Genomic DNA, 21,957 nt, shown 5'->3' with positions numbered 1-21,957 from the left:
GCTGGTGAAGAACACGGATGTGGAGGTCCTGGGCAGGTTACACGTAGTCTGCGGTCGTACTGGCAAATTCTCTAAAACAACGTTGGAGGCGCCTTATGGTAGAGAAATTAACATTCAATTATCTGGCAACAGCTCTGGTGGACAATGTTGCAGTCAGCATGCCAATTGCATGATCCCTCAAAACGTGAGGTATCTGTAGCATTGTGTTGTGTGACAATACTGCACATTTTAGAGTGGCATTTTATTGTCCCGAGAACAAGGTGAACCTGTGTAATGATCATGCTGTTTAATCAGCTTCTTGATATTCCACACCCGTCAGGTGGATGGATTATCTTGGCAAATGAGAAATTATCAAGGGATGGGGTAAACAAATCTGTGGAAGTATGCTTGGGGTCATTGTCCATTTGGAAGACCCATTTGCAACCAAACTTTAACTTCCTGACTGATGTCTTGAGATGTTGCTTCAATAAATCCACATAATTTTACTTAGATGATGCCATCTATTTTGTGAAGTGCATCAGTCCCTGCAGCAAAGCACCCCCACAACATGATGCTGCATCCCCCTATGCACGTTTGGGATGGTGTTCTTCGGCTTGCAAGCCTCCCCCTTTTTCCTCCAAACATAACAATGGTCATTATGGCCAAACAGTTCTATTTTTGTTTCATCCGACCAGAGGACATTTCTCCAAAAAGCACGATCGTTGTCACCATGTGCAGTTGCAAATAGTAGTCTGGCTTTTTTTATGGCAGTTTTGGAGCAGTGGCTTCTTCCTTGCTCAGCGGCCTTTTCAGGTTATGTCGATATAGGACTCATTTTACTGTGGATATAGATACTTTTGTACCTGTTTCCTCCAGCATCTTCACAAGGTCCTTTGCTGTTGTTCTGGGATTGATTTGCACTTTTCGCACCAAAGTACGTTCATCTCTAGGAGACAGAACCCGTCTCCTTCCTGAGCGGTATGACTGCTGCGTGGTCCCATGATGTTTATACTTGCATACTATTGTTTGTACAGATGAACGTGGTACCTTCAGGCGTTTGGAAATTGGCTGATTTCTTTTGATTTTCCCATGATGACAAGCAAAGAGGCACTGAGTTTGAAGGTAGACCTTGAAATACATCCACAGGTACACCTCCAATTGACTCAAATGATGTCAATTAGCCTATCAGAAGCTTCTAAAGCCATGACATCATTGTCTGGAATTTTCCAAGCTGTTTAAAGACACAGTCAACTTAGTGTATGTAAACTTCTGACCCACTGGAATTGTGATACAGTGAATTATATGTGAAATAATCTGTCTGTAAACAATTGTTGGAAAAATTACTTGTGTCATGCACAAAGTAGATGTCCTAACCGACTTGCCAAAACTATAGTTTGTTAACAAGACATTTGTGGAGTGGTTGAAAAACAAGTTTTAATGACTTCAACCTAAGTGTATTTAAACTTCTGACTTCAACTGTACATGCCTAAACACACACATGTTGCACGCAAATTGAAAAAAACATATTTTTGCATACCAGGACACAAACTGACAGACAGACACCGAGATGACAACTCATAAATAAATACTACTGGAGTGGGATCTTATTCTCAACACTGTGATACAATATTCAAGGTGTTCCAATTTGAAGACTGCCACGACAGTCACATTACACAATCACATAGGCATAAGGTCTTAACCGTAATCATATTTAATTGAGTTGAGACAAACATCATTAGTAAGGCATCAAACGTGATAGAAAATGACATTTTAAATAGGTCAACGGCATTCCCCTTGAGTTGTGAAACCGGAAGTCTATCCTAGCCCAGCTCCTTGCATATTCAGTGCTGTCAAGTCCCTCTGTCAAGTCCCTCATATTCACAGCACATGCGACACATTACCATTCAGACCATCCTAAATCATCCCAAACAGGACTTGAGGAACAGAATGAAATGGTTCCACACTAATTTCTTCTGAGGTGAATGTGCTTTTCATTTCATCGCCTGCTCCACTCAATAGTCTGAACAAACAAAATCCAACAATTACTCAACCTCTTTATCCTCAGAGAGATGTTCAGGTAAGTAAATGTGTAACAAGCAATGGAACTATGCTTGTCTACTAACCTCCATCCTCTTATCTAAAACCCTGTTCAATCAACCGGTTATCAGGTTTCCGTGATAATGAATCCAAAGCACATATTTTTGCAGCAAAGAAGAAAAATAACATTTTTGACCCCGACCTCAACAGGATCAGCAATCAAATCAACATTTATTTGTTGAGTAAACAGATTAGCAGATGTTAAAGCAGGTGCAGCGAAATGCTTGTGACCCCACACTGGCGGTGACAGCACTCTCCGATGGTGTCTCAGGGGGAGTTGAGATATGCAAAAAAACACATTTCCACTTCACACATGCGTATAAAACACACTATAGTACATATATAAGCACCCACCAAATTACCATAGCAGTTGTTAATGAAGCAAGCCAGTAAGATGAGTTCAAATTCACAACTGTTGATGTTCACCTGTCAGTGCTGCATGCCTTCTGTTGCAACATAACCCCATGTGCTCTTCTGCCTCTGCCTCTGATGAATATAAGGTCAAGTGAGGCCACCCAGCAAAAGGCAGCAAAAGGCCACAGGTAGTTGCCTGGGAGAGACCACAATGCAAAAGGCCACAGGTAGTTGCCTGGGAGAGACCACAATGCAAAAGGCCACAGGTAGTTGCCTGGGAGAGACCACAATGCAAAAGGCCACAGGTAGTTGCCTGGGAGAGACCACAATGCAAAAGGCCACAGGTAGTTGCCTGGGAGAGACTACAATGCAAAAGGCCACAGGTAGTTGCCTGGGAGAGACCACAATGCAAAAGGCCACAGGTAGTTGCCTGGGAGACAGCATCTGCAGCATTTGGCATTTGCCAGCCAAAAATAACGCTACTCTTTTTTAAACTTTCAATTGGTGACATTTGCCCAGGGGCAGACACAGTAATATTCTCCATTCCTCTCCTCTCTATGTCTCAAGTAGCAGCTGGCAGTCTTGTTGCACCCGTTCCCCATCTCCGCTTCAAGTTTTCTGTTCCACTACTTGTGTTGCCAAATAACCCCCATATGTTCTCTTCTTGGTCTTAAAACTTCTCTGTACTTTGCCAACCTATATCCACACGTCTTGCACAGCCCTTCTCTGTTACTCTTTACTCTTCACTGCTACCCCCTCCTCCTCCTCTCCCCCTTCTGTTGGCAGTCAAATTTCCATTCAAGAGTCATTGACATTCACTCAGCTTTCCAGGCCCATTTCATTTCTTGAATCAGTAATTATATAATTGCATAATTACATAGAGATGAAGCCGGTGTGGGCACATCCCCAAATAGCTGAACAAAACCAGATACCATAGAAATGCATTTATATGAAGGGAAGTATTAACATTGGTAGTATGCCTTCTTACTATGGCTACAGCATCTTCTCCTTTCAAGTATCATTAAGCAAAAACACCAGACATTTCTAACAGCAGAAACAACTTTCCTTATAATCAGTGTCATGCACAGCTGGCTGAAAAAGGTATATATCCTCTGGGTGTCTTCAGGTGTGACTTTGTGTTTTTACTTTGTCTGGTGAGAAGTGTGTAGCCTGCCTGGCATTATGCTGGGCAGAGACATTCACACTGCCCACTCATGTTGAGAGAGAGAGAGAGAGAGAGAGAGGGAAAGAGGAGAGAGAGAAAGTGATATAGACAGCAGTGGAGGCTGCTGAGGGGAGAACGGCTCATAATAATGGCTGGAATGGAGTGCAATCTGGTTCCAAATGATTGGCACCTTTGATAAAGATGACAAAAAAAAGACTACAAAATAAATAATACAAATTATGAGCTACAGGTAACTGCCAAAAGAAAGGAAACGGCAACATAAAGTGTCTTAATAAGGCGTTGGACCACAACGAGCCACCGGAAGAGCTTCATGATAGCCAAAATAATGGGCAACTGGACATAATCCTAAACATGATGGGATGTTAATTGCTTCATTAATTTATGAACCACACCTGTGTGGATTGTGGAAGCACACCCTTTCAATATACTTTGTATCCCTCATTTACTCAAGTGTTTCCTTTATTTTTGGCAGTTACCTGTATATTGTATGCCCCAAATAATTGGGGAATTGTATTATTTTTTCACCACTGTCTTCAATACTCTAGCACCCTCCCCTTGCAAAGATAACGACACACAAATATTTTATGAGATTGGAGAACACGTTGGGAGCAATTTCAGACCATTCCTCCATACATAATCTTTCCTTTGACTGCTCTTATGGACTGCCCTCTTCAATTCAAACTGCAGAGACAGATGGCCATTGCAAAATGTTGATTTTGTGGTCAATTAACCATTTCTTTGTGGATTTTGATTAGTGCTTGGGATTATTGTCTTGCTAGAAGATTCACTTCCGCCTGCTGGCAGAGGCAACCAGGTTTTTGGCTCAAATGTCCTAGTACTCTGTAAAGTTCATGATGCCGTTGACCTTAACAAAGGGCCCCAGAACCAGTGGAAGCAAAATAGCCTCATAACATTAAATATACACCACCATAATATTTGACCCTAGTTATTTGGTTATTTTCCACATTTGCTTCTGTTTTTCAACACCAAATCCACCGCTGGTGTACCTGGCCAAACAGCTCTATTTTCATGTCATCTGACCAAAGCACCAGTTCCAATCCATGTGCCAGTGCCGTTTAGAAAACTCCAGGCGTTTACATTTGTTGGATGACATGACAATAGAGCTCTTTGGCCATGTAAACCAGTGGCGGGTTTCTACTTTATTGCTCGTCTTTATAAAGAGTGCCAATAATTATGGGCCTGACTGTATGTTTGCATCATGAGCATTTCATCATTAAAATGTCATGTCCAATTCAAAATAGAATTCAGTCTACATACAAAACATTCATTTCCATGCAGTGAGGAGAGAAAAAAGTTGAGTTTTCCATCCTAACCTTTAACACATCTCCAGAGAGCGGGAGGTAGAGTACCAGCTGGCACATAACGTTCTAAGAACATTATGTTTCTTAGCGCTTGGTGAGAGCGTGGTTTTCCTATGGTTATTTTGAATATAACCTTCCCACAACATTCTGAGAATAGTGCAGGATACCCAGCTAACACATAATGTTCTGAGAACCATATGCTTCCCAGGTGGGTATAATTTCAGTACTTCAGCAGAATGTTTTCTGCAAGTTTCCTCATGGTTCTATACACTATCTTGTTAAGTGTGTTCAGGTGTGTTGGCCGCGCCAGCTAATTGGCCGCGCCTGATCTTAATGAGTGCTTATTTCTTTTGAAATGGGGTCTGTTTGAATACACTAAAATGAACAGCTTTGTATGAGTAAAAAAATAAACATGGCATGCTACAGTAGCTCAATCCTGGTGGCGCAGCGGGCTAATTCCATGGATAGAGAACAGAAGATCATAGGTTTCGAATCTCACTGACGCCGTGCCACAGTAAAAAATAAACGTGTTTGCATGATTAAATGCTTAAGCAAATTCATTTCCTTGTGTCCTATCAGTGCTTGGAGTTTAAAACAGTTAAACCAAATTAAGCTAGCAGTGTTATTAAAAATCTTATTGCAACATGTTCTCAAAACATTATTTATTTACCTTCAAATAACCAATAATTTCCGTTCTCAGAACATTAATAAAACCTCCCAGGAAAACGTTCAGGGAACCATAGTAAAATGTTCTCAGAACCTCCCTGCAACCTAAAAATGCAGGCAAAATGTTCACTTCCATTCTCAGAACGTTTTTTAAAAAGTTCATTTTTACGAGGGAGGGAGAGAGAGTGAGAGAATGAGGGGGAGAGAGAGTGAGAGAAAGAGGGGGAGAGAGACTGGGAGAAAGAGGGGGAGAGAGAGTGGGAGAAAGAGGGCGAGAGAGAGTGGGAGAAAGAGGGGGAGAGAGAGTGGGAGAAAGAGGGGGAGAGAGAGTGAGAGAAAGAGGGGGAGAGAGAGTGAGATAAAGAGGGGGAGAGAGAGTAGGGAATTTAACATTCTCCATATGGATTCTCTTCACCAGGGTGGAGCCGAGGGACATACAACATAGTGTGCTTTTAATTTCAGGAAAATAATCAATAGCACTTCCTAGCTCTCCTACTCCTCCTGTCTTCAGTGGTTTGTGTTAATCAGCAAGATTTCATCAAACTGGTGTAGCTGTTTCTAACATGCAGAATCAGAACCATGGACAGCATCTGGAAACACCATAACAGTTATGCTGCTCGACAATGATTTATAGCAGTACTGTGAAAGTGTTTTGCAGTACAGAATTTCATGTTTGAGTGGACAGTCAATGTTTGCCAGATTTAATTTTTCAAGCACCCTTATATTTTAAGAGGGTATGAGACCCTAATGTGCCATTCTATCATAACAATATAACAGGTTGGTAGCTTGGTTCCGATTAGTCACTTCAAGATGTTTAGTGGTAAGGGGCTGTGTCAACATAAAAAACGATTGCATAAACATTGCAAAAGACATTTGATTTTCTCAGTCATTGTGACACACACACACACACACACACACACACACACCAGTCAACAAAATGTGAATAATTAACCAAGACCCTGAGGACCGTTCATCAGTTTCTGTTGAGAGATTACAACGCCTCTGCAACTTCCTTTAGTGCGTCACAAAGCCAAACACTAAACAGGAAACAGACATTAAATCTGAAATTAACATTCCTTCAGGACTAAAGAAGAAAGGATCCACAACCATGTTTGTGCATTCAGTAAAGCATCCCAGGATTCACTGTGCAGACGGGATAAGTTTGCCATGTTAAATTGTAATGGTCTAGGGACTGGGGCACATGTTCTTCTATTCAATCGCCTGATTGGGGTCCTGGAAAGCTCAATAACTTTGGGATTTGATGAACACAAAACACACAACACAGTCTCTGTGCACACAAAACAGAACACATTGACCTATTCCTTTTAGCAATTTGTAAGACTGGAATGACATTTGGGAGACATTTAACAAAATGCCTCACTGAAGCACACAAAAAGCTTCTTCCACATAGCACATGTGTTTAACCCTCTCTAGAACCCCAGGTTCTGGGTGGAGCTGAGAAATCCATAATCACGATAAGAATGTGTATGTGTTTTCTTTTGGCTTCCCAATATCTGGAACATGGATCACATGAATTGTATCTATCCACAACCTGCATTAAGATGAACTCAAACTTTTAGTGAGTTCATCAGCAGTAGCAGGGGATGGACATGCAACTTCTGTCACCAAGACCCCTTGCTTGAAAAAGTACACAGGGTTCGACAACACAACGCTGACAACAGACCTGACCTAAGTACATGAGAATACAAGACCCCTGGATTTACACAGGCAGCCCAGTTCTAATCTTTTTTTCACTAATTAGTATTTTGACCAAACAGATCAGCTCTGAAAAAAGAGCTGATGTGAAAATATCTGGTGTGATTTGTCAAAAATAAATCTGAATTGGGCTGCCTTGGAAACGCAGCCGACATGACCTAACACACCAGCAGATGGTACATTTTCAGATTTCAGAGGAGATATGTCCACTGTTTTCAATAAATCCACATACAGGATCATTGTTGTGATATTGATGTTTTTTTTAAAGTGTGACAAACCAATCTATTTTTGACCCAACGTGATCTTTCTTTTCAATGCATATTTTTCTCTGAGAGACATCCCTGAACCCTGGCAGTACTATTACCCACCCACATCCTGATGAGTCGAACCGTAAAGTTATCTCTGTGGTTGTGACTTATGAACTGAGAAAGACAGTGAATCCACTACTCACAACCAATCAGATTGCAGGATTGCAGAAACAGAACAAATATAGGTGGAATGCGCCAGCAGTCAAAGTTCATGTCTCTAACCAAACCTCAAAAAACAGCAAAGAATGGTACTAGAGCCAATCCAGCTCAATGAGGATGTTGGCGATGGACAGAATGTCTCAACTTGACAAAATAACCCTACTGTACATGTAAAAACAGACATGTTGATACTTGTATCTTAAGAGAGGAAACTATTTTAAATCTGCTATAACATAAAGGATAATAAAATAGGACTAATACGTTTAATAAATAAACAAAATAAACACTCAAATGACAAAGATTAAGTAATTATGTCATTTTGATGGATTCATGTTTGTGTCATGTTTCTGAACATAATTTAACTGTTGCATCCTTAAAATGGTATTTCTAACACTATATAACACTGAACGTACTTGTTCTTACAGACCTTTTTGACCAAGTCCCACAGTAGCTACTGAACTCATAGGAGCACAGAGGTTAAATTACTATGGATTTGTTCAATGAGTTGCTGTCTGCCATTGTTCTTTTTCACACCAGCTCCTTAATAATAATAATAATAATAATAACTGAAACCTCCAGGATGGGTAGTTAATGTATCGCACTAAAACACAACTAATCGCATTTACCATCCTCCAACCCAGAAAATGAGATCAGAGATATTCAAAATGCAAAAATACAAGCAGCTGTGCATCAAAGAAAGCTCAAAACCCCCTATCTCTCAGCATTCAACGTTTGTCCAGAGCCAAGCCCTACGAGAGCAGATAAAACAGGAACCGGATTCCCTTAACATGTGGTAAATAAAAATAGAACCACTAACTCAACATTAGATTATTCAGGTGAAGAGCGAAGGCATCCACAGGATTATGTAATATATGATCTAAACATCTCAGGCCTCCATCCTCTTTTTTTCATCCTTCATAAGTATCATTAAGGGAATCTACATCATGGATGCAGCACAACACACACGCTGATGCATTGCACTAATGAAAAAAACACATACACAGAGGTTCTCTTCTCACACCTATGCAGGAAACAACATGTCATACCAGCAATTCACATTGTCATTTAATGTCATTTGTTTGGTGGAAAAACACTACTTTGGATGTGCAATTTGTAGTTACAGTGTTGCTGCGGTACAATAACACTCTGGACTCAGGTATAACCTAATCTCAATGTGTTATGTAAACCATATCGACACATCTTAATAAGACAAGTATGCAACTCCTGTAGACTTTGTAGCATTACCATGACACAATCAGGAAGAGGATTTATAACATTACACTAACACACAGGTTGACAATAAACAGGTGTGTTAACGACAGCATCAACAATTGGACACAATACTGTAGCTAAGGTACTACAAACGTTAACAAGTAAACTTCTAGGGTACAAACAAAGCGATTGACTGAGGTTATGACAAATGAGTTATTTGCCAACGTTATTACTTCCATAGTTTTAATAAAAAACACACAGTATTCCATAGTCTCTTGAATAGGTCAAACTCGCTGTAGAAAGAACAGTATTATCACTCACCTGAACAGCGCTCTGTCAGCAGGAACTAAAAAAACTTGTCTTAACAGATCATCACCCTTACCTCTTCCCGAATGGCAGGGGACAAGCAGGCTTTCTTCCTATGTGGTACTGTTGCAAGACAGGACAATGACATCAATTCTTAAAACTTGGTCGATAAGAGATACACAAAATGACACTAGCGTTCAGAATTCATATGTTTTTTAAAGGTGCACACAATATCCTATATGAAGCTGCCTGTATCCAATCCAACGCACTTCCTCCCAATGAGACAACGTGTTGGTTAGCTTATTGTTAAACAACCTTGTTTACCATTAAAGTGGTAGCTTATTTGCGGAATTCATATGTGCAATGTAAAGTAATGATTCATCCATTTGGTTCGGTGCTGGTCAATGCATTGTATAGCAATAATACTCACTTGCTGCTGCCCAATATCAGCTGCCTCCTGTCCTTCGACTCCTTCTCCGTATACAATGTGGCACAGCAAAACTCACTGTATGTTGCCTCCAAAGAACACTAGCCTATCAATGGTGCTCCTCGCGTTGATGCGCTGGATCTTGGAGACGTCGTTCAGCTTGCCTAGGCGCTTCTTCTAGGCTTCTCAGGCAGGTTTCCTTGCGAACATGGATTGAATTGATATGCTATTCTCGGTCATTTTATTCTTAATAAATAATGTCTGGTATTCAGAATCTTTTGTTTATGTTTTATGTATTTTAAAATCTAATTTGGCACTCGTCTCTGTTAGCCAGGCAATGAGCGGTTGTTGATGCTAAATTATTGAGTTAAATGATTGACACCGTGCTGGATCGTTTAAAGAACCTCGCTCCTTTTTGGATCGGCCATTTATTCTCCACAGCAACCAGAATACCAAACTACTGTTTGTCTGCACTAAATTAAACAAATAATAAACAGGTTTAGCATAATGTTTCACAATTAACCAAAAATGAATTGGAAAATGCTGTTTCTCAGAGTCCATTCGAAGAATAGCCTACGATAGAGAGATTACACATGGGTGTAGGCGCGAATGAGTGATGGAAACGGACTTAAACCCACCGCTCACATCAGCATCAGTTTAGCATAGAAGCAAAGGTGATGGAAATGGGGGAGAACAGGATGGATAGGCAGACACGGGGATATCTGCAAATGCAGCCCTCTCTAATTTCGTCTATCAGTGGACAGGGTTAGGCACCATGCAGAAACAGTGCGCGAGAGGGTACAGCAGTTTATAGAAGCGTGGACTGCAGAGCGGGAGGGGGGGGTGGCGTTTGGAAACAGCTCGATACGCGCGTCTCGTCCTCCCCATTGCCTGCCCATTAACGGCCGACATAAATAATTTAAATTATTGGATTTTCTCCACCAAAAAAAATATAAAACCAGTGGTTACTGATCTTTTCTCTTCCTATTTACATTAATAATGAGTCTTTGCTTCATGCATACCGCAAGTTGTCAATTAACAACACTACTTGTTAGCAATTATCCAGTCTATTGAAACAGTGTAATCTCCATAAATCTTACTGTTATAACCAGAGGTTACATTTGGGTAAGTAAAGAATGGCGCTCCACGGCATACTGTAGAATATGAAATGTAATAGATGTATTTAGGTTGAAATAAAGTATAATGGTAAAGCAACTAATTTGGGGAATAATTTCACAGCTTTCAAAACCTAAATGTAACCAAATAACCTTTGGATGGAACCCATGGTTGTAACTCCCTATGAGAGCAATGTTTCAGAGGGTTATGGTCTTCCTGGACAGGGGAACTGATAAACAAATTAAATCGTTGTCACTCTGCTGGTTTTGGATTAATGGACTGCCCACAGACTGGCATTGTGTCTATGGTTGCATAATCGAAAGCCACTTATAATCACATCATTCTGGATGAGCCCCAGCCCAGTGAGTGACAGCAGACCTGGCCTCCACAAAATTTCACTGAGTTTCCCCTGACAGCAGGGGCCTCCTTGCACAACCTTAGGCTACTAAACAATGGATATATATTCATGTAATATCAAGTAATCATGTTTTCTTTGTTTTGCCTCTCACGGAATGCACCATTAGCCTACTTGCTCACAGCTACAGATTTGAGCCACCAAGGCATCTACAGTAACAAAGCCATTCAGGTTAGTTGATCAGGGCCAGGGCAGGTGAGTAATCCAATTCCGCAAGCCCCTGTGGACATCGACTCAGTTTAAACCAGGGATGGGCAAATTTGATAGGGTGGGGGCCACAAAAAAATCAGAACTCATCATGAGGGACCGCAGTCTGTGTACCCACATGTGCATACCCCCCTCCATTTTGTGCAATTCAACACATTTTGCCATGGGGTGTAGAGAAAATGTTGCCGCTTTAAAGCAAGTCTGCTGCAATTCTACACATTTTGCCAATGGGTGGAGAGTAGATTTAGCAATTTATAACTAATTGTATGCGATTCTACACATTTTTCCATAAGGTGGAAAGAAATGTTTGCTGGTTTTAATATGATATCTGAGTAAGACTGACAAACAAAATCAATGGGGGCCCCCCAGCCGGTAATTTGACTATGATGATTAAGTTTAGATAGCTGGCTGCAGACTAACTTACCAATCTAAAAATGTTTTGCTGACATGGGTTAATTGAGTGACTATCATTGACTGACATAGCAAGAGAAAAACTGCTGATGCACAACCAAATTTCGAAATTGCACCTTGTATATTCTACTATTCTAACTTAGAACAAACAGTATGTTGAGACCTCAACTGCGTGGTTCTGGTACCAGTTCCAACCGACATTTTCCCTTAAAAATGTATATGTGGACAGCATAGATCGAGATGGCTTGCATTGAGCAATAACCCTGATTCTCACAGACACAGGAGTATGTATATTCTGTCTGTGTGAAGCAGGATGTGAAATCTGACACCACTTGAATCTGGGATGTCGGTCCTACCATTTAATTAGCTCTTTCGACTGTCCATCAACGCCTGGCTGAACTCTATGTCACAGCCACTAACAACGCATGTCTGAAATCCTTACATTGTAATGCAACAGGAGAGGGTGGTTTTGTTGCTGTAGCACATTCAGAGCTCATTTATAGCCAGTAATCTAAAATAATGAATAGATATTAAACAAAAAACACTTTCTGCTTGTCATAGACAGTCAATATTAATATGAGATGAAAAGTCAGCTCCTAGCGAGTCCAGGAGGCTAACCCCTGAGCTGACAAGGTACAAATCTCTCGTTCTGCCCCTGAACAGGCATTTAACCCACTGTTCCTAGGCCGTCATTGAAAATAAGAATTTGTTCTTAACTGACTTGCCTAGTTAAATAAAGGTTAAAAAAAATGTTTTGATCAAGAGACACCTTTAGAAAATATGCACACTAAATATGCAAATATGTATTTTAGAGTTATAAGGAAGGCGAGATCTTATGGTCATTTTATCAATTGATTATACTATATTTAGAAATGAATATAAGTAATTTCAAGCCTTATTCCTACAGTTTTGTTGAATAGGAAATACGTAATGAAAAATATTTCATATTTTCAACACATTTGTACTGTGTACTTGAGCTTGTGTCCTCAAAAGTGACTACACTTCAGCAATTTATAACTATTTTTTACCAGAAAGGTGAGATTTGAACCTTTCTTGGAGTGTGCAGCATTGCTAGTTATTGTTTGTGGCCCTGTCATGATAGATTATTACTTTATCACTCAGACCAGATTACATCGATTACATCTTCGATTAAATTTAGTTACAAATGATCACCGCATACTAATGTGCACAAAGGGTCCAGTAATCTGGTCTGAGTTCATAAACTAAATCAGTAATCCCGGATGAGAAACAGCAGATTTACTGTACAATAAAATACTTAAATAAACCATCCAAGCTCAAGAAATGATAAATAGAAAACAAGCACTGACAGATTTAGGTTGATACCATCAGAAATATTGACTATAGGCAGCCTTGACACTGCTCATTTTCTAAGACACTAGAAAACAGAAAATATATCCCAAACAGTGTGTGTGTGTGTGTGTGTGTGTGTGTGTGTGTGTGTGTGTGTGTGTGTGTGTGTGTGTGTGTGTGTGTGTGTGTGTGTGTGTGTGTATTCATCCCTTTGACTACTGGTAATGGTGAGACTTTCAGTGAGCACACAGGCACTCTAATAAGGAATATTTAATTTCTTCCCTATCATTGCATGTTGCCTTGACATGTTGAGTTGTCTCTGGTAGAGACTGTGATCTAAACTTATACCCATGAAATGCTAGTGTTAGTAAAACAGTCCAAACAACTAATAATTCCAGCAAGCCTACTACCTCCCTTTCCAGAAATGTTAGCAGGAATGACCCTCCCTTATTATGAATTAATATAAATGCACTTGTAGTGGTTGATATGGACTCAACATACTAAATTACAATCCTGGATTTTGATTGGACCATTTTATAGCATGCTACAGTCAAATAATTTACAGCACAGCTTTGATGTATAAGAGTTTCCCGCTATCTAGTGGCCATAAAACGAAACTACAACTAGATAACTATAGTAAATAAAACACCATATAGTAAATAATAAAACATATAGGCAAGATAGAGGTTGTATCTCAATGTTTTTTATGGCTTCCTTTCCTCGTTGCCTTTCCGGCCACCTTCTCATCTCAGACGACTTGATATAGTGTTGCAAAGGGAGGTTCTATAACTGGACATTTTCTAAGTTTACCAGTAAATTACCAGAATTTTGGTGACTTTACATTTTTGGGGGGGAATTTTAACACATTTCTTTTTTTCGGTACTTCAGATTATTACAGGGGTCTGAATCTGGCCATCTGTATGGCCTTATCAAGTGTAAAAGTAATATAAAATAATCAAATAAGGTGATCTTAAAATAGAACTAGAATGACATTATCCTAAATATAAACCATCAACTTAGTGAATGCCATTTGGTGTTTAACATGAGGGTTTCAGCATGAAATATAAGTTCTATATTTTTACACACTTTTATTTAACCATGTCAATATTTGTTGTAAATGTTTTGGTGCCAAACTGGTGGCAGTTTTATTTTCTTCTCACCTTTATTTAACCAGGTAGGCCAGTTGAGAACAAGTTCTCATTTACAACTGAGACCTGGCCAAGATAAAGCAAAGCAGTGTGACAAAAACAACAACAGAGTTACACATAAACAAACGTATAGTCAATAACACAGTAGAAACATGTATGTACGGTGTGTGCAAATGTAGGGAGTAGGGAGGTAAGGCAATAAATAGGCCATAGAGGTGAAATAATTACAATTTAGCATTAACACTGGAGTGATAGATGTGCAGATGATGATGTGCAAGTGCAGTTGTGAAAAAAAGCAATAATTGGAAGAGTTACAGAGTTAATTGAAAATAATGCCATTGCTGATTAGATGCTTTTTTTCAGCTATTTTCTCTTGAACCATATGGTATATCCACTAAAAACTCATATACACAAATTAATACCATATACGAGTATAATTTTTAAAAGTTATTCAAGTACAAATTACACAAGTTACTATAGATTTCCATTGAATACCCGTTTATTACCAAAATGACTGAACGTTCCAGTAACTTCGGTAAATTACCAGTAGTTTTCCAACCTTAACTTGATGAATGCAATCATTGGATTGGAGACATAACCAGTGGTTTTATGTACATAAAACCGTACGGGTGCTTTTGAGGGAAGGGGTGTGGGGAACAAAAGCAAACATAGGTTGACGTGATGCCCATCATTACAGGTCCATCCTCATGGCCAGAATACTGTTCTGCTTCAAACAAATGAAAAATAATTAGGGGTGATATCTCAGATAAATCCACCTTCTCAAATTCAACAGTGAAAATTGCTCTAAATTACCGAAGAAGAGCAAATATACAGGCCATTGGGAAATGTGTCTACCTAATGTAAAAGTGTGTTTATTCATCAGATAATCTAAATCTCCACGACAACACATCTATGATCATTACGGATGGGCGAAATGGATAACAAGTCACGAGTCATTTGGCTTTCCATCGCCCTTTCGCAACAGTGACGTTTTGACAAGATAGTCACTCAGTAAACCCTAGCAGCGTGCCCTTATTGGCTCTTTCTGAATGCCAGTGGCAGTCGATTGGGTAAATAGGTACTACTACAGTGGCGTACAAGACGACGGAAGACAACAAAAACATTGGGTGCGTCGCCTGTGATAGCATAGACTGTGAAAGTAGGTAATCACGTGAAGACATTTCGATAATAATTTGAGAAAGTCGTCCAACTGAAATAGAATTTTGCGAAGGCAGTCGTGAAGAAAATAACAGAAAATAAGAAAATAACATGTCAGGTAGCTAGTTAAACAAGTTCATTTTGAACATTTGATCCGGCTCCCGGTGGCACACAAAACAATTCAACGACTAATTAGGTAACGCTAGCTAAAGGTAGCTAGCCTGTTACTATATTTTTGTATTCGGGTGTGCCACATGCAATGCGAGGAAATCATCACCGACCGGTTCGTGGAAAAGACAGAAATATCATATCACCTCCAGTTTAACATTGACATAAGAAGAGGATAACCAAAATGTAATCAACCCTTTTGTAAGTCATCAGGACTCGAGACAGGTCCTTGGGTAAGTTCTAGCTAGCTAACTGGTTAAGTTACTTGACAAAAATATGTTGCAGATATTTTCTAAAAAGTTCAATTTATATTTGTCAATAAAATACATTTATAGTGATTTTACCAACACCCTGTGGTGATAGTATATCCTTACAGTAGATATACACTGAGTATACCAAACATTAGGAACACCTTCCTAACATTGAGTTGCCCCCCCAGCAGAGTTGCAGTTCTTGACACAAACCGGTGAACCTGGCACCTATAAGGGATCATAGCTTTCACCTGGATTCACCTGGTCAGTCTATGCAATGGAAAGAGCAGCTGTTTTTAATGTTTTGTATACTCAGGAATCGGATACATGGCTATAATCAACACTATCATTCACTGTGGATGTCCATTTTCCCTTCAGATATTTACAATGGACCACACACATGATTGTGTGGATGACAATCCAGAAACCATGAATGAACAAGACGAGTCTGACCACTCAGGAACCACACACTACCCAGAATTTCAGCTCCATAATGTCTCCTCTACGAGGAGCGTCAGACCACGACCAGGTCAGAATCAAACTAGAATTTACCCTCAAACTTATCAAGCCTGGAAATGTAAAATAATATGAAAATGCATTAATACTCAGTTTGGATACATGTGTGAACCTCTTAAGTTATATTTAAATATATCTAACCATATCTCAATCCCCCCCATCCCTTTCCACTCACTGACACAGGTGGGCGAGCTCGGCTCTACTCCGAGTCCCAGGTGTGCTCCCAGGTTGGCAGAAGGGATGACACAGAGTTTCAGGATGCAATAACTCCTACTGAGGAGGGCGGGGGCGATGGGGCTCCTTTCCGAAGCCGATCACAGTCTGCTCCTCCTACACTGTGGGCTGCAAAGAAATATGGCCGCCAGCTGAGGAGGATGAGTGATGAATTTGACACCTGGCTCGACAAAGGGGTAAGATATGAGGTCTGACAGAGGAGTGTACAATTGAAAGAGTGGGGACAGAGCAGACACTCTAGTTCCTATATACTATACATTACTATACAGTAAACGTGTAATCAATTTGACTTCATCCTTCGCTACATGAATGGACTCCAAAAGTCTAGGCGTAGTGCATTTATGTACTGTAGGGAGCTAATTTTACCAGAGTATCACTACTTGACAGTGATTGCAGTAAAGACTGCTTAATATGGACGTTATGATTCACCATCGGTCCCCGATTCAAATGTTTAAAATAGAACTTGATCGTTCCGCAAGCCCCAAAGGATCCAAATGTAGCATGCATCGGTCAGAAAATTGATTCAAACATTAAGAATTGCCGATTCACCAACATGTTTTGCTCATACTACTTTCTTTCTACCTTTCAAAAATACCTCTATTGTGACAACTGATGCGTCCTCTCCTTCCGTGTTGAACTAAGTATGTAACTGTGTTGACAGTCATTGATCCACGAGTCGTGTTGCATGCCGAACAACCCTAGCAACGTGTGCACATTTGTTCATATCCTTTGCTGGTTAGTGAGTTATTAGCCCAGTTATAGCTCATTTGTAGTCCGCAATGGGGTAATGGTTGCTTCCAACAAGAGCACAAAACATGTGCATTTCTAGACATCTTTGAAAAGCGCGAGTCAGGTAAAGAATCTTGTATTTTGAGACAGGCTAGTAAGCTATCGGAGACCACTGTCATCTGGCTATACCTGCTGAACGGGCCTTACAAGAGATTCACCATTAGCAATGCGTTTGGTAGTTTTGCTTTAAACAATCAGTGTATACTGATATAAATATTGATACATTACTAGCTCAAACACTTAATTGCAAAAATGACAGGGAGCCAGGCCCAGCCGATCAGAAATGTCTTTATTACAGACAGAAATGCTCTTCAGTAAACTCCCACAGGTGAAGAAGCCAGACGTGAAAGTCCTGGGCTGGCGTGGTTACACAGGTCTGCGGTAGTGAGGCCGGTTGGACATACTGCCAAATTCTCTAAAATGACGGAGGCGGCTTATGGTAGAGAAATTACTTTAAATTCTCTGGTAACAGCTCTGGTGGACATTCCTGCCATCAGCATGCCAATTACATGCTCCCTCAAAACTTGAGACATCTGTGGTGTTGTGTGACAAAACTGTGCATTTTAGAGTGGCCTTTTATTGACCCCAGCACATGGTGCATCTGTGTAATGATCATGCTGTTTAATCAGCTTCTTGGTATGCCACACCTGTCAGGTGGATGGATTGTCTTAGTAAAGCAGAAATGCTCACAGAGATACAGTGGGGCAAAAAAGTATTTAGTCAGCCACCAATTGTGCAAGTTCTCCCACTTAAAAAGACGAGAGAGGCCTGTGATTTTCATCATAGGTACACTTCAACTATGACAGACAAAATTAGAAAAAAAAAATCCAGAAAATCACATTGTAGGATTTTAAATTAATTTATTTGAAAATTATGGTGGAAAATAAGTATTTGGTCAACTACAAACAAGCAAGATTTCTGGCTCTCACAGACATAACTTCTTCTTTAAGAGGCTCCTCTGTCCTCCACTCGTTACCTGTATTAATGGCACCTGTTTGAACTTGTTATCAGTATAAAAGACACCTGTCCACAACCTGAAACAGTCACACTCCAAACTCCACTATGGCCAAGACCAAAGAGCTGTCAAAGGACACCAGAAACAAAATTGTAGACCTGCACTAGGCTGGGAAGACTGAATCTGCAATAGGTAAGCAGCTTGGTTTGAAGAAATCAACTGTGGGAGCAATTATTAGGAAATGGAAGACATACAAGACCACTGATAATCTCCCTCGATCTGGGGCTCCACGCAAGATCTCACCCCGTGTGGTCAAAATGATCACAAGAGCGGTGAGCAAAAATCCCAGAACCACTTGGGGGGACCTAGTGAATGACCTGCAGAGAGCTGGGACCAAAGTAACAAAGCCTACCATCAGTAACACACTACGCCACCAGGGACTCAAATCCTGCAATGCCAGATGTGTCCCCCTGCTTAAGCCAGTACATGTCCAGGCCCGTCTGAAGTTTGCTAGAGAGCATTTGGATGATCCAGAAGAAGATTGGGTGAATGTCATATGGTCAGATGAAACCAAAATATAACTTTTTGGTAAAAACTCAACTCGTCGTGTTTGGAGGAATGCTGAGTTGTATCCAAAGAACACCATACCTACTGTGAAGCATGGGGGTGGAAACATCATGCTTTGGGGCTGTTTTTCTACAAAGGTACCAGGACGACTGATCCGTGTAAAGAAAAGAATGAATGGGGCTATGTGGCTGGGTCTTTCACCATGACAATGATCCCAAACACACCGCCCGGGCAACGAAGGAGTGGCTTCGTGAGAAGCATTTCAAGGTCCTGGCGTGGCCTAGCCAATCTCCAGATCTCAACCCCATAGAAAATCTTTGGAGGGAGTTGAAAGTCCATGTTGCCCAGCAACAGCCCCAAAACATCACTGCTCTAGAGGAGATCTGCATGGAGGAATGGGCCAAAATATCAGCAACAGTGTGTGAAAACCTTGTGAAGACTTACAGAAAACGTTTGACCTCTGTCATTGCCAACAAAGGGTATATAACAAAGTATTGAGATAAACTTTTGTTATTGATACTTATTTTCCACCATAATTTACAAATAAATTCATTAAAAAATCCTACAATGTGATTTTCTGGATTTTTTTTTTTTTTTCTCATTTTGTCTGTCATAGTTGAAGTGTACCTATGATGAAAATTACAGGCCTCTCTCATCTTTTTAAGTGGGAGAACTTGCACTATTGGTGGCTGACTAAATACTTTTTTGCCCCACTGTATAAACAAATTTCTTCATCTTATCGCATCTAATCAAACTGAATCGCACAAATATTTTCAAACTAAATTGTATTGTTCCTGTATTGTATTGGAGCCCATTTATCCAGTAGTGCTGGAGGTCGGTTTGGTTTCGGTTCGATTATTAAAAAATAATCAAGGTTTTTCGGTTTCGATAAAATAAAATAAAATGTGGGTTGAATGCTGTAACAACACAGAATAAAACAATAAAAGTCCCATGATGGTAGTGGCTTCGCATTACTGCAATCACTGTCATTTATTCACTTTATGAAAATATTTGTTGTTTTGTTCATTGAATATACAAAACATTATGAACACCTTCCTAATATTGAGTTTCCTCCCCCCTTTTACCCTCAGAACAGCCTTAATTCGTCGGGGCAAGGTGTTGAAAGCATTCCACAGGGATGCTGGCCCGTGTTGACTCCATTGCTTCCCACAGTTGTGTCAAATTGGCTGGATGTCCTTTAGTTGGTGGACCATTCTTGATACACACGGAAAACTGTTGATTATGAAAAACCCAGCAGCTTTGAAGTTCTTGACACACTCAAACTGCTCCGCCTGTCACCTTTGTGTGCATTGAGCTCATAGAAAGAAATATTATGAAATGGAATTCAAATTATCGATGTCGGTCAATTAGTTGTTTAAAAATGACAAAAAACAAAACATTTTGGTTAATCGCTCTCTGATTCAGAGGGGTTGGGTTAAACGCGGAAGACACATTCCCCCTTTCCCAATACCGAATCATTTTGAAGGGAAAGATGCACATCCATACTGCTTTACATAAAAATGTATAGAGTTGACCTTTCTATCCATTTCCCTCCCTAGGAGCCCAAGAGAGGGATTAGCCCAGGAGGGGTCAAGCAGGAGGTCTCCCGGGGATGGTTCTCTTTCCTCTGGAGTCCAAACGAGGCCGAAGGCAGGGAGTGAAAAAGTTCACACCTCTTTCAAAGACCCAGACAAGGCAAGAAGGAGCTCATACTCATTTCCATAACGACTGGACCACAGCTGAAATATTCACGTCCCGTGTGCATACTTTTGTGGAAATTACAGTATTTTTATGGAAAATATCACCAGTTCAAATGTGACCTTTTTGTACAATCAAATCAAATGTTATGTAAAAATTCACTGCATAATTGAAAATATGTTGCAATAATTAACAATAAGTTATTCAGTGCATAATAGATGCATTTTCTAAGCGACAATCTCTTGTGCTACTGACATATTTGTAACATATGTATAACAATATTTCCAGAGAAATTTCATAAATTGTTCTATTGAAAATGTTCTACATTTGTAGGTATGAATTTCAAGACCTAATAATCAATGGTTTGAAGTTCACAAAATGTAAATATACTTTTGAGATTCTTAAAATATGAAACGTGTGAAAGAACTGATCTGTGAGGACAATAATTATTAGACAGATATGTTGTATGTTGAACACAATTTTCTATTATACATATTTTTTCCCCGTTTTCAATCGTTAGCTATGCTAGTCTATTGAATGCTTTATTCTGCAAAAACAAATTCTGACTTCACATAAGCTCTTATAACTCTTCAATTCAGGGTTTTGCCAAAAATGTAATGTTTTGACATTCAACAATTATCCTCATACATACTTTGACTGATACACTGTTTATTTTGGTATTTATCTTAAACTTAGAGACTGTACATTTCATAATGTTCTTTCTTTTGCAATCATCTTTAATTTAATCTGTATATTTTTTTCAATTGTATATTATGCATACCGATATTTAAAACAAAAATGAAGACATAATTACAATCCAGGCCATATACGCCCTTCTCAACTGCCTTATAAGCAAATATTCTGAATACTGTTAAGTCTTCGGTTGAAGAAATATGAGTGTATATAGATAGGGCAGTCTGGTGTAGAACAACTATGGTCACTACCTTCAGTTATAACTGATATTCTACTTGAAACTTTTTGTGTGTCTTAACATTTTGATATTTCTCCTTTTCATTAATAACTGTGAACTGTTTTTACATCTTTTTATATTGTGTAACAGATGAAATGTTTGAATTTCTTATTAAAACTAGTGCTGCACCGATATAACATTTTTGGCTGATACCAATATCCAATATTTTCCTTGCCAAAAAACCTGAACATTTTTTAGGGTCCTTTTAAGCATTTCTTGTACAGTTAAATAGTTAACACACACAAGGATGCAGCGGTCTAAGGCACTGCATCTCAGTGCAAGAAGTGTCACTACAGTCTCTTGCTGTGCTG

The 21,957-nt window shown here is 39.7% G+C and overlaps 2 protein-coding genes across 5 annotated transcripts in view; one reads left to right on the top strand and one right to left on the bottom strand.

The window, feature by feature from the left end:
• The window catches only part of LOC112228808 (sodium/calcium exchanger 1-like), a 47,555-nt gene extending 37,071 nt beyond the window's left edge, over nt 1-10,484 (bottom strand). The window contains exons 1-2 of one of the 2 annotated variants that reach the window (XM_042309725.1): nt 9,736-10,484; nt 9,321-9,428 (exon numbers count right to left, since the gene is read on the bottom strand). The gene's annotated coding sequence lies outside the window, so the exon portion shown is untranslated. The remainder of the gene's footprint in view (nt 1-9,320; nt 9,429-9,735) is intronic. The other variant, XM_042309726.1, reaches the window with a different exon arrangement.
• A 4,911-nt stretch (nt 10,485-15,395) lies between these two features.
• Nucleotides 15,396-21,780, top strand: bada (BCL2 associated agonist of cell death a). 3 transcript variants are annotated; one of them, XM_042309631.1, is made up of 5 exons: nt 15,396-15,899; nt 16,109-16,181; nt 16,296-16,446; nt 16,617-16,843; nt 20,538-21,780. In XM_042309631.1, exons 3-5 carry the CDS (start codon nt 16,305-16,307, stop codon nt 20,637-20,639), a joined length of 471 nt encoding a protein of 156 aa, XP_042165565.1. In that variant the 5' UTR covers nt 15,396-15,899; nt 16,109-16,181; nt 16,296-16,304; the 3' UTR covers nt 20,640-21,780. The 3 variants fall into 3 exon arrangements, with proteins under 3 accessions (XP_042165565.1, XP_042165564.1, XP_024250225.1); XM_042309630.1 differs by having other exon boundaries at nt 16,106-16,181; XM_024394457.2 differs by lacking the exon at nt 16,109-16,181 and having other exon boundaries at nt 15,398-15,899.
• The last annotated feature ends 177 nt before the right edge of the window (nt 21,781-21,957 follow it).

The sequence above is a fragment of the Oncorhynchus tshawytscha genome, linkage group LG30 (assembly GCF_018296145.1).
Source record: "Oncorhynchus tshawytscha isolate Ot180627B linkage group LG30, Otsh_v2.0, whole genome shotgun sequence".
NCBI classification, from domain to species: domain Eukaryota; kingdom Metazoa; phylum Chordata; class Actinopteri; order Salmoniformes; family Salmonidae; genus Oncorhynchus; species Oncorhynchus tshawytscha.
This window is presented reverse-complemented; position numbering and strand designations above follow the sequence as displayed.